The sequence below is a fragment of the Bison bison genome, unplaced genomic scaffold (genome assembly GCF_000754665.1).
Source record: "Bison bison bison isolate TAMUID 2011002044 unplaced genomic scaffold, Bison_UMD1.0 scf7180017864518, whole genome shotgun sequence".
NCBI lineage: Eukaryota > Metazoa > Chordata > Mammalia > Artiodactyla > Bovidae > Bison > Bison bison.
Window position 1 is genome coordinate 6,742,650 of NW_011495071.1, and position 13,101 is coordinate 6,755,750.

The 13,101-nt window shown below is 49.9% G+C and overlaps 1 protein-coding gene across 1 annotated transcript in view; it reads right to left on the bottom strand.

The window, feature by feature from the left end:
- BACE1 (beta-site APP-cleaving enzyme 1) overlaps positions 1-13,101 on the bottom strand; it is a 22,095-nt gene that overhangs the window by 8,127 nt on the left and 867 nt on the right. The window contains exon 2 of the mRNA XM_010830396.1: positions 12,941-13,101. Within this exon, the coding sequence (XP_010828698.1) occupies positions 12,941-13,101 (161 nt within the window). The remainder of the gene's footprint in view (positions 1-12,940) is intronic.

Below are 13,101 nucleotides of genomic sequence, written 5' to 3' on the forward strand. Positions count from 1 at the left end.
ACCCACCCTTGACCCTGGAATGGCAGCCTTATCTGGGGGCTTCAGGCCTCCCCATTCCAACTCTCTCTCCTGCAGAGGGAAGAGCCCTCTCTGCAGGTCCTTCCCTTCCCAGCCCGGAGGCCGCCTTCTCTCCTGGTGCCCTTCCAGTCCCAGCCTTTCTCCTCACCTGAGGAAGGTCTCCCCACTCTGCCCAGGGAGGCAAGACTCCCTCCACTCCCCCCTCCCTCTAACAACCCCCGCCCCCACCCCCACACCAGGAATTCAGGCTCCCACTGCTCCCCCTGCCTCCCCCTCTGCACCCTCCACAAAAAAGGGGAAACCAAAATAAAGCAGTTGCCATTTCCTCCCGAGCAAATGTCCTTCTGTCAGTTTGCCCTTTGCACTGTGACCCTGCTTCTGAGAGAAGCGATTTTGGTCCCGTCCTTCCCACATCTCTATCATGAGTCCCCTGGGCAGCCTGCAAGGGGAGGGTTTACATGCAGCCAGATCTTAGCTGACGCCCTCCCCTCTTATTTCACCAAATGGGGGCCTCCAGATGGACCCCCCCCCCCCCCACGACTATCGTTCCCACCTGTCCTTGCTGTGCTGTGTCCTGCCTCTCAGCGGACCCTCCTCCTAGCTCGGGAGGATTCAACTCTCATGCCACCCTACCCCCACCCCCAAATCTGCGATTCTTCCTATTGGCATTTATAAATGCTTGTCCCTTCATTAAAAAAAAAATCTTTACTCTCACACCCGCCTCCAGTCACCCTCTCTCTCCCTTCCCTTCACAGCCAAAGTTATCGGACCAGCTGTCTTCATTTCTCCACCTCCTACTCATTCCGCAGCCCATCCTCAAACTGGGTCTCGCCTCTATCCCTTCCTCCGCTCTAGCACAGCCCTTACTACGGTTACCAAGGATTTCACATCACCAAATACAAAAGACTGTTTCAAATTAATCGTCATCTCACTTGACTTCTCCAGAACATTCAGTGCTGCTGACCCCTCCCTCCTTAATAGTTCTTTTTTATTTGACTGTGCCAGTCTTGGTTGAGGCATGTGGGATCTAGTTCCCCAACTGGGGATCGAAGCTGGGCCCCCTGCATTGGGAGCTTGGAGTCTTGGCCACTTGACCCCCAGGGAAGGCCCCCTCCCTCCTTGAAACACTCGTCCCTGTCCCCCTGTGGCATACTTTCCTCCCACCTCTCTGATGGATCTTCTGTCTACTCTGCGGGTTCATGTCAAGGCCTGGGCTTTGGTCCGCTTCCTCTCCCACTCTGCTGTGTCCCCAGGCCATCTCACCCATGGCAGCAGCTGTAATTACCACGTATATCCCTGTGACTCTTGAACTTAAAGCTCTAGGTTCTCACTCTTTGTTGAACTGCCTCAAAGACACCTGAAATTCAGGATGGCCAGGGCTGACCTTACCTGGTCCTGCCCATCTGTCTTTTCTCCAAAGTTGCCTCTGTTAGTCACCATCCATCTGTTCCGTAAGTCAGCAACTTCAGAGACATCCTAACACCTTCCTCTTCACATCTCTATCCAAGGCATCAACGAGTCCTGTCCAGTTAAGCTTAAAGGTCTCTGAAAGTATTCACTTCTTGCCAACTATTTTGCCACCCCTGGCAGAGCTCTCATCGTCTCATCCTAGAATATCACAATAGCTTCTCAACTGGTCTTGGTACATCCACCTTGATCTCGCCAACTTGTTTCTGTACTGTGGCTAGAATGTTCTTTCCAGAGTGTAGATGTGACCAAGTTACCCTCCCATGTCAATGGTTTTTCTTTTGCTATTATAATAAAGATTTAAAGCTTTAATGTTTCCTATAGAGCCCTTCATGGTCCAACCCTGCCTCCTTGTAGCCAGCCTAGCTTGTCCCATACTTCCCCAAGCCCTCTGCCCACCAGCCACACTGGCCTCATTTCAGGTCCTCCAATCAGCCATGGTCCCTCCTCAAAGACTGTTGCGTGGGTCATTCACTCTACGTGGACCATCCTCCTTTCCACTTGCAGTTCTGTCTAGTCGTCATCCTTCAGTCTGAGCTCAGAAGGGACTTCCTCAGGGAGAAAGACCAGGTCATATTCTCTTGTTAACATGCTTCCATAGGACTTGCCACTGAGTCTCACCTTTCCTTGTGTCTAATTTTTTTTTAAATCTCCATTGTGTCCCCAGTGCGTATCACAGTGCCTGGCGATAAGTATATCTTATTTATTTATTGGCTGTGCTGGGTCTTAGTTGTGGCATGCGGGATCTAGTTCCCTGACCAGGGATCAAACCCAGGCCCCCTGCATTGGGAGCACAGAGTCAGCCACTGAACCACCAGGGAAATTCTCATAAGTATTCCTTGAATTAATGAATGGTTAGAGGAAAAAAGGGGAAGAGCTAATGTACCCTATTTTCAGGGTGAGGGAGGGATCTCTCAGTGGCCCCCAAACTGTGGGTGTTTTTAGATTATAGGTGTGGCTCTAGCTCAGACCTGCCTTCCTCTCACCAGGGCCCCTGGTTTGACTGGCAGCCTGGAGTGGGCTGCCGTCTATGGGGTCGCACAGCGTCGGACATGACTGAAGCGACTTAGCAGCAGCAGCAGCTGGAGTCCTTGTATCATCTTAGGTCTTCCCCATCCCTTGGGGCCAGGTCAACTCAGAAGCCTCTGTAGCTCTGGCCTTGAGATGCCCAGAGGGCCGCAGCTTGGGGTCAGGACTAGGTCAGTGCCAATCACTTAACAAACAAGCATGCCCCTGGGGGCCTTTGAGGGCTGGTAGCTTCACAGGGAAGTGCTAACAAGCCCTACAGGGACCAACACACCTGCCCATTCTGCTCTACTAGCAAGGCTCCCCTAGAGGGGTTTGCAGCAGCAGATCTTGGATGATGAGACAGGCATGGAGCTGGTGAGTTCAGGGTAAACTCCTTGTCCCCCAAATCCCACCTGTCTTGGCCCCTGCTCTCACTAGCAGATGGGAGTTGTTTCCATTCTTCTGGATGAAAAGAACCTTCAGGAGTCATCTGTCTACTTGCCTGGAGAGATGGGAGCTTGTTCTCATTCTGAGAGTTCTCCAGTTATTAAGAGTTATTGTTTTGGCCAAACAAACACAACTTTTCTTGGCAGCCTATGCTAGGGTCTTACCACTTTTGCATACCTCTGGGAGGGGGCTGTAACTCTGATTCTTTCTGCTAAAGGAAAGTCTGTTTCCTTCTGTGTCGGCCTCAAAAGTCTGTTTCCTTCTGTGTCGGCCTCAGAGTTTATGGGGAAGAGCCCTTATAGTCTTGTATCACAAGCCTCTTGGTTGAGATGTAGGAGCCTTTCTTCCATTTCACGGAGGAGAAAACTGAGATCAAGGGAAAGGATTTAATCCCTGTTACACACAAGCCTTCCCAGGTGACACTAGTGGTAAAGAGCCCACCTGCCAATGCAGGAGACATAAGGGACATGGGTTTGATCCCTGCAACAGGAAGTTCCCCTATAGGGGGGCACGGCAATCCACTCCAGTATTCTTCTGTGGAGAATCTTGTCTGGAGTCTGGCGGGCTACAGTCCCTAGGGTTGCACAGTCAGACGTGACTGAAGCGACTGAGCACACACACAAGCCACAAAGCTTGGGTCGTTTGGTTCTGCCCATCCATGAGAGTCTGCTCTTTCATCTCCTGACATTCCTGTCTCTCATTTGGAAAGGAAAGGCAGATCGTTTCACTAGTGAATCATTACTGCTGTGTCCATGCCCTTGCGTGATCCCCCGTAACTTTGACGCAGACTTGGCCACATTACTTGATTTGACCAATGGGACACCAACACAGGAGGAAAGCAGAGGTGTAAGTGTGTGTGCACTGGGCGGGGAGGGCACTGGGCTCCTGGGGTGTGGCCCTGGGATTGTATGTGAGGAGGCTCTGTCTTGCCTCCTTGAGGTTGAAAGACTTCACAGAGAAGGAGGTGCGGCCGGCCCAGCTTCATCTGGCCCCCAGCTGACCCACCAGCCACGTGAGGAGCCCAGGTAAGCCTGCTGGAGAGCCACAACCAACCTACAGAATGCTGAGCGACGATGACTTGTTTTACTTTGTTACTCTGCATCAGATAGCTGATAAAAAAAACTTCCTGAATTAAATCCTGAGACCCTTGACGTTGGGGATGCCTAACCACTCATAAGTCAACTCCAAATGCCATCTCTTCCCTCTCTCCCCCTCTCTCATCATGCTTCTCAAGTTTCACAGGAGCACAACCATCTGTCACCTGCTCATAGTCCCTTCCCTTTGCCTGAAATGTTCTCTCCCTGTTTTGTCAAACTTCTGCTCAACTTCCAAGGCACCATTTAAACGTTCTTTTCCCCAAAGGTCTCGCCCTGACGCCCCAGCCCAGCCTGGACTCTCACAAGTCCTCAAGAACACGTGCTGCTTCGTCTACCCCCTCATCCAACTTGAAGCCATTTATCCGATGTCTGTCTGTCCTACACATGGCGAGCTCCACAAGGGCAGGGGGCACGTTTCTGAGCTTATTATCTAGTTCTTACCTAGCTCTTAGTAGATGCTCTGTAACGATTTTTCTTAACCATAATTGCCTCATTTGGTGCAGGTTTCTGGGACTATAGATTCTCGCTATTGGTTCTCAGCCCTAGGGTCCTTTCAGGGGTGATTTCCAGTCAGACACTGTGTATGGTGATGATAACAGTGGATGCCCACCATACCCATGAAATTGACGGAGTAGCTGCACAGGTTCTTAGAGCAATTGGAGTGACTTCAGGACTTGCTGGTCCCAGAGGCTTCTGAGTCAGCTTCGTCTGCTTTCCTAAGTGGATATCCCCAGACCTGAGTTTGCCCAAGGCTGAGAGAGAGGGGCAAGGAAGGACACAAGGAGCAAGTCAGCAGCTGGGCATGGCAGAGGGCCAGCGCAGCACGCAGCTCCTGCCTCGAACTGAGTCTGGCAATTTTGTCCCATCCAGGCGCCTCCCACTTTGACCAAGTCAGCTGACCTGATAGAAATGGACTCCTGTCCCAGACATCCTCTGCTTCCACTTCGCTCTCCAGGCTGAAGCTGGCAATTGATACCTGGGAGCAAGCAGACTCCTTGGTCTTGGGCTTTTTTTTTTTTTTTTTTAAAGAATCCCAAGGAGGCTGGGTCATCCCAAACCCTAAGGGTGCCCTTCCCACTTTAGACAGGCTGCTCCGTTTCCCCTAGGCTCAAACCCAGCTCAACTAATATTTATCAGTGCTTCCTATTCAAATGCAATGATAAATGTAAATGGTCAAAAAACATATATGCCTACTATTCTGAAACAACAGATCTAAGACAATGGTTTTCAAATTTTTTTTTTAAGCAACAGAAGCTTTTTCCAATCTCATGCATTATTCCAGTGTATCGAAGAGAAAAAAGCAGAAATGCTGTGGTTGGAAGAGAGATTTTACTTCCTGTAACTCCATCCCGTCCTTGCCTCGAAGTGTCTCTTTAGCACCTTCAGTCTCCACGAAACCCACTTAGGAAATCCTGCTCTAAGGGCATCACAGCCACTGCTGCCTGCTTACTGTTAGATGGTGTGTTCTTCCTGTTGTCTAACCTCATCCCATCCACAGCTTACAGGGGCTGTAATCATCTCTATCAGGTGAAAATGAAGCTCATCTCTGGCATATACCCACTTTCCCCCGTGGTGCCCAGTTATGTCCCCTACATAGGTCTGTTTGCTCGAACCATAAGGAGACGCCAGGGTTCAGGCCTTGGGCTATCTGGTGAAAATTCCACAGGTGCTGGAGTCAAACAGTTGGTAGTGTTCCCCAACCCCGAGAGGCCGACCCAGAAGCCCAGCCTGTACGTGGTGGGGTTACAGTGGTCAGCAGCCAGGGTAGCCTCCTGCCAGGAGAAGCCCAGGGAACTCTAGGACCAGGAAAGTGGTCTGTTTCCAGAACTCCCCACTGCCCAGGCCCCCAAGCCAGGTGGCTCCCAGCAGACAGAGAAGTTAGTTGTCAGGGAGGAAGCTTTCCTGAGGGATGTTTCTCTTCCTGGATTTTTAACCAGTTTTCTGCTTAGCTCTTTACCAGAGATACCCAAGAAGGGCTCCTGACTGCCTACCTTAGTGAGAGGACACAGTCATTCCTCAATGCCTCCCACTCCCAGCTCTGAACTCTTTCCTTCCAGACCTGGGGAGGTGAAGGAGGAGACAGGCGTGAAAGGACAGCCTGAGAGTCCTAGCAGAGGCTTATGTACAGTTAAAGCCCAAACCCCAATCTGGAGGTTGCCTCCCAGGGCTGAGGCCAGCACTGTCTGGGGTTGTTGGGTTTTGGGGTTGTCTAACTTAAAGGGTGGTTCTTTGAGTTCAAAAGTTTTCAACCTTTTAATTAATTGTAATTAATTTAATTTTCAACCTTTTAACTCAATCTGCCAGTCAATCAACCAAACCTGGAATTCCACTGTTTAAAAACAAAACTGACCTATGCTGAGAGGCCTGGGAGACTTGGAGGCAGGTGGGATGGGGGCGTGCCTGGTGAGTGGAAAAGTGGAAGGTACAGGGTCTGCCTGCTTAGCTGTCTCCTAACCTCTCCCTCACCCTTGAGGTCCTGTTACAGAATCCCACAAATCAGTGTGAAAATCATTCTAGGGAGGGGTCAGGAAAACCACTTCGTGTCTTCATGGTTTTTTTGTTTTTTTAGAAAATATTTATTTGTCTGCACCGGGTCTTAGTTGCAGCATGTGGGACCTAGTTCCTTCACCAGGGATCGAACCCTGGCCCTCTGCATTGGGAGCATGGAGTCTTAGCCACTGGACCACCAGGGAAGTCCCTTCATGGGTTTTGAGACCCTGAATCTTCATAGTTTTCTTTCTTTCTTTTTAAAAATATTCATTTACTTGGCTATGCTGGTCTTTGCAATACTCAGGATCTTCAGTCTTCACTGCAGCATGTGGGATCTAGTTCCCTGACCGGTGATGGAACATGGGCCCCCTGCAGTGGGAGCACGGAGTCTTAGTCACTGGATCATTAGGGAAGTCTCACTTGTAGTTTTCTACTTTTCTGATTACTTTTCTTTGCTCTCTTGATCTCTGTACCCAATAATCTTCCCATAATCATTTCTCTCTTCTCTCTCCATTCTCTCAAAGAATAAGTCTGTTTGCTAATTTGACTTCCATAGCTACCTCTCTGCAGGTGATCCTCAAATCTTCCTGTCCAGTCCCAACTTCTCTCCTGGTTTCTAGATCCCCATTCTCAGCTGAGGGCTTCCCCGATGGCTCAGATAGTAAAGAATCTGCCTGCAATGCAGGAGACTGGGTTCAATCCCTGGGTCGGGAAGATCCCCTGGAGAAGGGAATGGCAACCCACTTCAGTGTTCTTGCCTGGAGAATCCCATGGACAGAGGAGACTGGTGGGCTACAGTCCATGGGGTCACAAAGAGTCATGACTGAGTGACAAACACTTTCACTTTCATTCTCAGCTGGTTGCATCCACAAGAATTGTCCACTGGCATCTCAAAGTCAACCAACATGTCCCAGACTATAGAGTGCTGGAACGAGCCAAGTATGTGGATTTGGAATCCAAAGATCAGGATTTGAATCCAGCTCTGTTCTTCCATAACTGAATAACTTGGAGCAAACCACTTATCTCTCTGAGCCTAAGTTTCCTCCTCCCCAAAAGGGACATGCTAATACCTTGCCTGTGTAATGAAAGCAGAATAACAAACATGGAATTTTGGTAAACTGTACTGTGCTGTAAACGTGCTCAACTGCTCAGTCATGTCTGACTCTTTTACAACTTCGTGGGCTATAGTCTGCCAGGCTCCTCTGCTCACGGGATTTTCCAGCATACTGGGGTGGGTTGCCACTTTCTCCTCAAGGGGATCTTCCTGACCCAGGGATCCAACTGTGTCTCTTGCATTTCCTGCATTACAAACAGATTGTTTACCTCTAAACCGTCTGGGAAGCACGTTGTGCTTTGAAAGCTTGTTCCTTTTGTTGTGTATCCTGACACAAACACAGTCAGAGAAGTTCAAAGGAAGTGGACTTCTCTTCCCTCTCCCCTACCAGGGGCAGGCAACATCCGGTTGACCGGACAGGTGATGCCATCTCTCTGAAGACTTCTCCTTCTTCACATCTTCTTTCAGACCCATGCATCCTAATTGAGATTCTCTTCTTGGATTCTAGACCATCCAAGTTATCCTGCAGCCTGGAAATGTGTTCCTGGAACCAAAATTCACTAGACCATCTCTCTGCTGCCTCCAGAATGAAGCCCAACCTCGAGTCAGCCTCACAGCATCCTTATCACAACTTCCAGCTTCTTAGCATAGCTCATGTCTCTCTTTTTGAAGTTTTTCTCCCCAACCACTCTCCAAATAGCAAAGCTTTCTCATTTTTCTAGGCCATATTCAAATGCTACCTTTTCTAGCAAGCCTTTCCTAACACTGTCAGAAGTAGCCGCTGCTTTCTGTATACTTCTAAGACTCACTGTTCTTCTGGTTTTTGGTGTGTTTTTTTTTGGCCATACCTTGCAGCATGCAGAATTCCCAACCAGGGAGCAAACCCACACCCCCTGCAGTGGAAGTGTGGAGTTTTAACCACTGGACCACCAGAGAACTAACTTCTCATTGTACCAAATGTACTTGGTCTTACATGATATTTAGGCACTCGTATCTGTGTCTTACACCAAATCATGAGCGCTCCAAGGACTAAGACTGACATATCCTTCTCTTTTGTAAATGGTAGGTGTTCAAAAAATATTTGTTAAACTGAAAATTGACCACCACCAGATTTCAATCCTAACAGTTAAATTATGAGCCCCATTGTTTGGATGGTGATATGCATACCTTTCCAATGAGATGACATTCTTTCATTGAAGTGAAGAGAATGAAAATGCTTTCTCGAAGAGCTCCAGTCCTGCACTTACAATGGCTCATCAACAGTTCTACTTAGAAGTCTTACACTTTATTTATTCATTTGCTGGACACTTTTTAGGTGCCTTTTCTGAGTATGATGCTATCATAGATATTAGCTAAGGAGAAATGAAATCCTGCAGAAAAATAATCAATTAAAAAGGACATTGTGCTCAAGAGCTTGGTGTTTTATGAAATTTTTATGTCACAAAAAACAGTGACATATGCTGATGAATACAGTAAGGGAGATGAGAAAATGGAAGCAGGATCTCTAATAAACTCTCTAATAAACTCTTTTCTCCTTCAAGATACACAAATAGGTAGGTAGTAAGGCTGAGTAGGGCTTTCCCAGGTGGCACCAATGGTAAAGAACCCATCTGCAAGAGTTCATAAGAGACGCGGGTTTGATCCCTGGGTCGGGAAGACCCCCTGGAGGAGGGCATGACAACCCACTCCAGTATTCTTGCCTGGAGAATCCCATGGACAGAGGAGCCTGGTGGGCTACAGTCCATAGGGCTGCAAAGAATTGGACACGACGGAAGTGACTTGGCACAGCACACACGCAAGGCTGAGAGGGAAGTCAAGGGTGAGACAGGGTCCAGTTTACTGACCAGCCAACTGGCCAGTTATTTTTCAGTCCCCATTTCTTCTGCTAGAATCTTAAAATGGTTAAGACTTTTTATATAATGCAGGAATTACTGGAAAGAACAAAATAATCTATATAGAGTTTATTTTAAAACTTTTATAAGCTGTAACCATAAATACAAAGATATATTCGTATATCCGCACTCCTAAACCATCCCCTGCTGCCAACTTTCTCACAAATGGTCTTGTCATTTTCTAATTCATCCCAGATGGGAATCTTGAAATCGTCTTTGACACCTTCTTCCTCACCCTCACACCAGTGTTACCAAGTCTGGTCTAACTGCCTCACACCGTCCCTCGCAGCCCGGTCTCCCTCCCATTTCCCCCGCTTACAGACTCACGCTGTCCTTGTCACAGCCCTCCACACTTGGGCCTTTGTGATAGAGCCTCCTGCTACCTGCATCCCTCAGTCCCATTCTTTCTACAATTCAGATGTCTCTTTCTAAAAGATTGCTTCTTTTGTCATTCTGCTGCACAAATTCAATTTTCCCCTCACTTTGGCAGACCAAAGTCCGGCCTGGGTTTCTCACTGTCTCCTGAACAAACACGCGTAAACCCAAACACACACACCTCGTTCTCTCATTCACTGCGTCCTCACTTGGTCTCAGGGAGATGGTGGGAAGGGGTGGATACACAAATGAAGCACGCAGTTTGGGGGGACCTTTCTTCACTGAGATGGCCTTGCCCCTCCTATCCATCCTTCAAGACCTTGCTCACAAATGCTCACAGCACATCTCTGTGAGACTTTGCCTGATTCTTACCTCCTCCAGGACATCTATAGGGACTTCCCTGGTGGTTCAATGGTCAGGACTCCATACTTCCACTGCAGTGGTCATGGGTTCAATCCCTGGTTGGGGAATTAACATCCCGCATGGCATATGATTCGGCCAAAGTAAATAAATAAAGTGAAGAAAAGAACCCCTCCCTCAGAAGAGTATAGATGGAAAAAAATTAAAAAAAAAAAAGCAAAAAACACCTACAGAATCCACTCACTGTATTACAGGTCAGTAATTTTCAAACCTGAGATTCAGCCTGAGATTCTGACCTAGGTATGGGTGCATGGTGCGAAGTCGCTTCAGTCGTGTCTGATCCTTTTGTGACCCTATGGACCATAGCCCACCAGGCTTTGCCATCCATGGGATTCTCCAGGCAAGAATACTGGAGTGGGTTGCCATTTCCTCCTCCAGGGACTTAAATTTTCACTTCCACACTCAAGCTCTTTGAGGCAGAAAATACATTTCCTGTCTGTTTGTGGCTCAGTCTCCGAAATCCAGCAATTAGTTGCGTGGCACACAGAAAGTGCACCCCAAGTTTCACAGTTACTTGTTCAGGGCACTGTGCCTTTCACGTTCTCATTTGGTGCTTCCAAAGCCCAGGGTCAGGAAAAAGGGCATCCTTCTCCCAGACTGCTGGGGGGAGAACTGAAGTCACCGAAGAGCACAGACTGGCTGGCGTTGGCCTGGGAGCTGTAAGACAACCCCCAGAGTTGCCCCATCTGCCACAGGCTCCTCGGGCTGGTGCTGAACTTTAAGCCTGCTTTCCCCTTCTCCTGGGAAGGAGGGGGAGGGAGCTGACATTTATTAGGAAATTGCTCTCTGTCAATTCCTGGGCTGAGCGGGTGTACACTTTATCTCAAGGGTCCAAGGAAGTATGGTTAATAGCCCCCCATTTACATGTTCTACATGTAAAATGTGGAGGCTCAGAACACTTAAGTTTCTATGCTTCCTTGCAGAACACAGAAGAGGCAGAGGTGGCCAGGCAAGTTAGAAGAAAGTGATTTCACATTTACTGGCGGTCAAGTATGTGTCTAGGTGCATTGTTTTAGATGCTTTCACCTACAAAGTCTGTTAATCCTCACTATCACCTTGCAAAGGAGATCTCATATCACCCATTTTAAAGACACAGCAAGAGCCTCAGAGAGGTTATATAATTTTCCCAAGGCCACACAGCTGGGAAAAGGAAAGGCTGTGGGTTGTGGAGCTGGCATTCCGGGTCTGTCTGACCCCAAAGCTCTTGTTGGTCCCACAGTCTGTCCTGTGTCCATGTCACAGGATCTATGCACAATTTGCACAATGCATCAGTAGCAGAAACGGGAGTAGGAACCTGGTCCCACAGCTTCCTGCTCCCTCACAACACCTGGCCTCCTGTTGGCTCAGGCTGCGAGAGGCCTGGATTCAGGCTCTGTCCTTCTACTGCCTCAAGTCCGATTATAGTCCCCTGTGCACTATAAGGGGGGGAGCCCAGAGCCTGGATCCGCTGGGGGGTGGGGGTGAGAGATAGGCCTGGGTGGCATGGACCTTGGAAGGCTTGCTTCCATCAGGTAATTGGAAAGGGGGAGTGTGCTTCTCCCCCAAATTTGGTGTAAGTGCTGTTGAGAAGTCCAGGAAGTGTAGCGGTTCCCTCTGCCCATAGACACACTCCCACCTTGGCCGACCCTCCCAAGGACAAGCCTCCCAGACACAGATCCGGGGGAGGGGGGTGGCTCAGAGATGTGCAGGCTCAGATTCAAGGTGACACGCACCAGCACACACTCAGCCATCCTGCTACCCATGCCCAGACTCCCCCACCGAGGAGGCAAATGCTCACAGAGGTCAGCCACAGCAACCCAGCAGAGGGCTGCTCGTGGCCAACTCCAACCCGGGCAGGGACGCAAAGGTTGCACCTTCCATGGCCACCTAGGAGGTACCTTGGAGGACTGTCAGGAAGCATGGGGCGTGGGGACCTGGCAGGCAGTGTTTTCTCCATCGCTGCCACCCCCAAGCACCTATCAGCTCATGGAAAGAGTCTCATGCGTAGAAGGGGGCTCTGGCTCCTTCGTTCTATGCAATTTACAATCTGTCCTTTCCCCAGGCTCAGTTCAGTTCCTTCTGGCCAGTGCTCAGGGAGGCATTAGGTGGGGGAGGGGCTGGAGTGCAGGCTGCAAAGGGGTGGGGAGGAAGGAGGGACAGGGGAAGGCAACACTCAGCTCACAGCTTCTGGCTAGAGTGGAGGTCACAAGAAACCTCGCTTCACTGCCCTGCGGCCGCCCAGACAGAGAGAGAAAAGGGCTGATCCAACTCATGCCAGGATCCCTTGGTCAGAACCCTAGATGCTGAGATTGGGCGACCAAGATCCAGAGCAAAGGGGTGGGGAGACTCAGGCATGGTGTGGGCTGACACCTGTTCACAGCCCCTGTGGTTTGGACTCTTCCCCAGATCAGGCCTCCCCAATCCACGTGTTTTTCTTGCCCCCAAATCCTTCCTGAGGGGTGTGTGTATAAGACTAGGAGTGAGGGGAGGACAGTCAAGGGGAAGGGAAGTGGGAAGCGGGGCTTTGGGGCTGAATGCTGCCACTATGATCCCAGAGGACATGTTTGGGAGAGGATCCCTCCAGCCCGCACCATGCAGCCCCCATTTTAGCAGGAGCCCCCCGCATGCTGCACCCCCAGCCTCTCTTCCTCGGCTCATGAGGAGGGAGGGCAGGGCTGGCCCAGCGACCTTACCGTCTGTGGGGGGCTGCCCACGGTCATCTCCACGTAGTAGCCCTGGCCGGACTTGCCCCTCAGGTTGTCCACCATCTCCACAAAGCTGCCCCTCCGGCCGGGCTCCTCAGACTCCTCGTCGGTCTCCCGGGGCAGCCGCAGCCCCAGGGGGGCACCCCCCA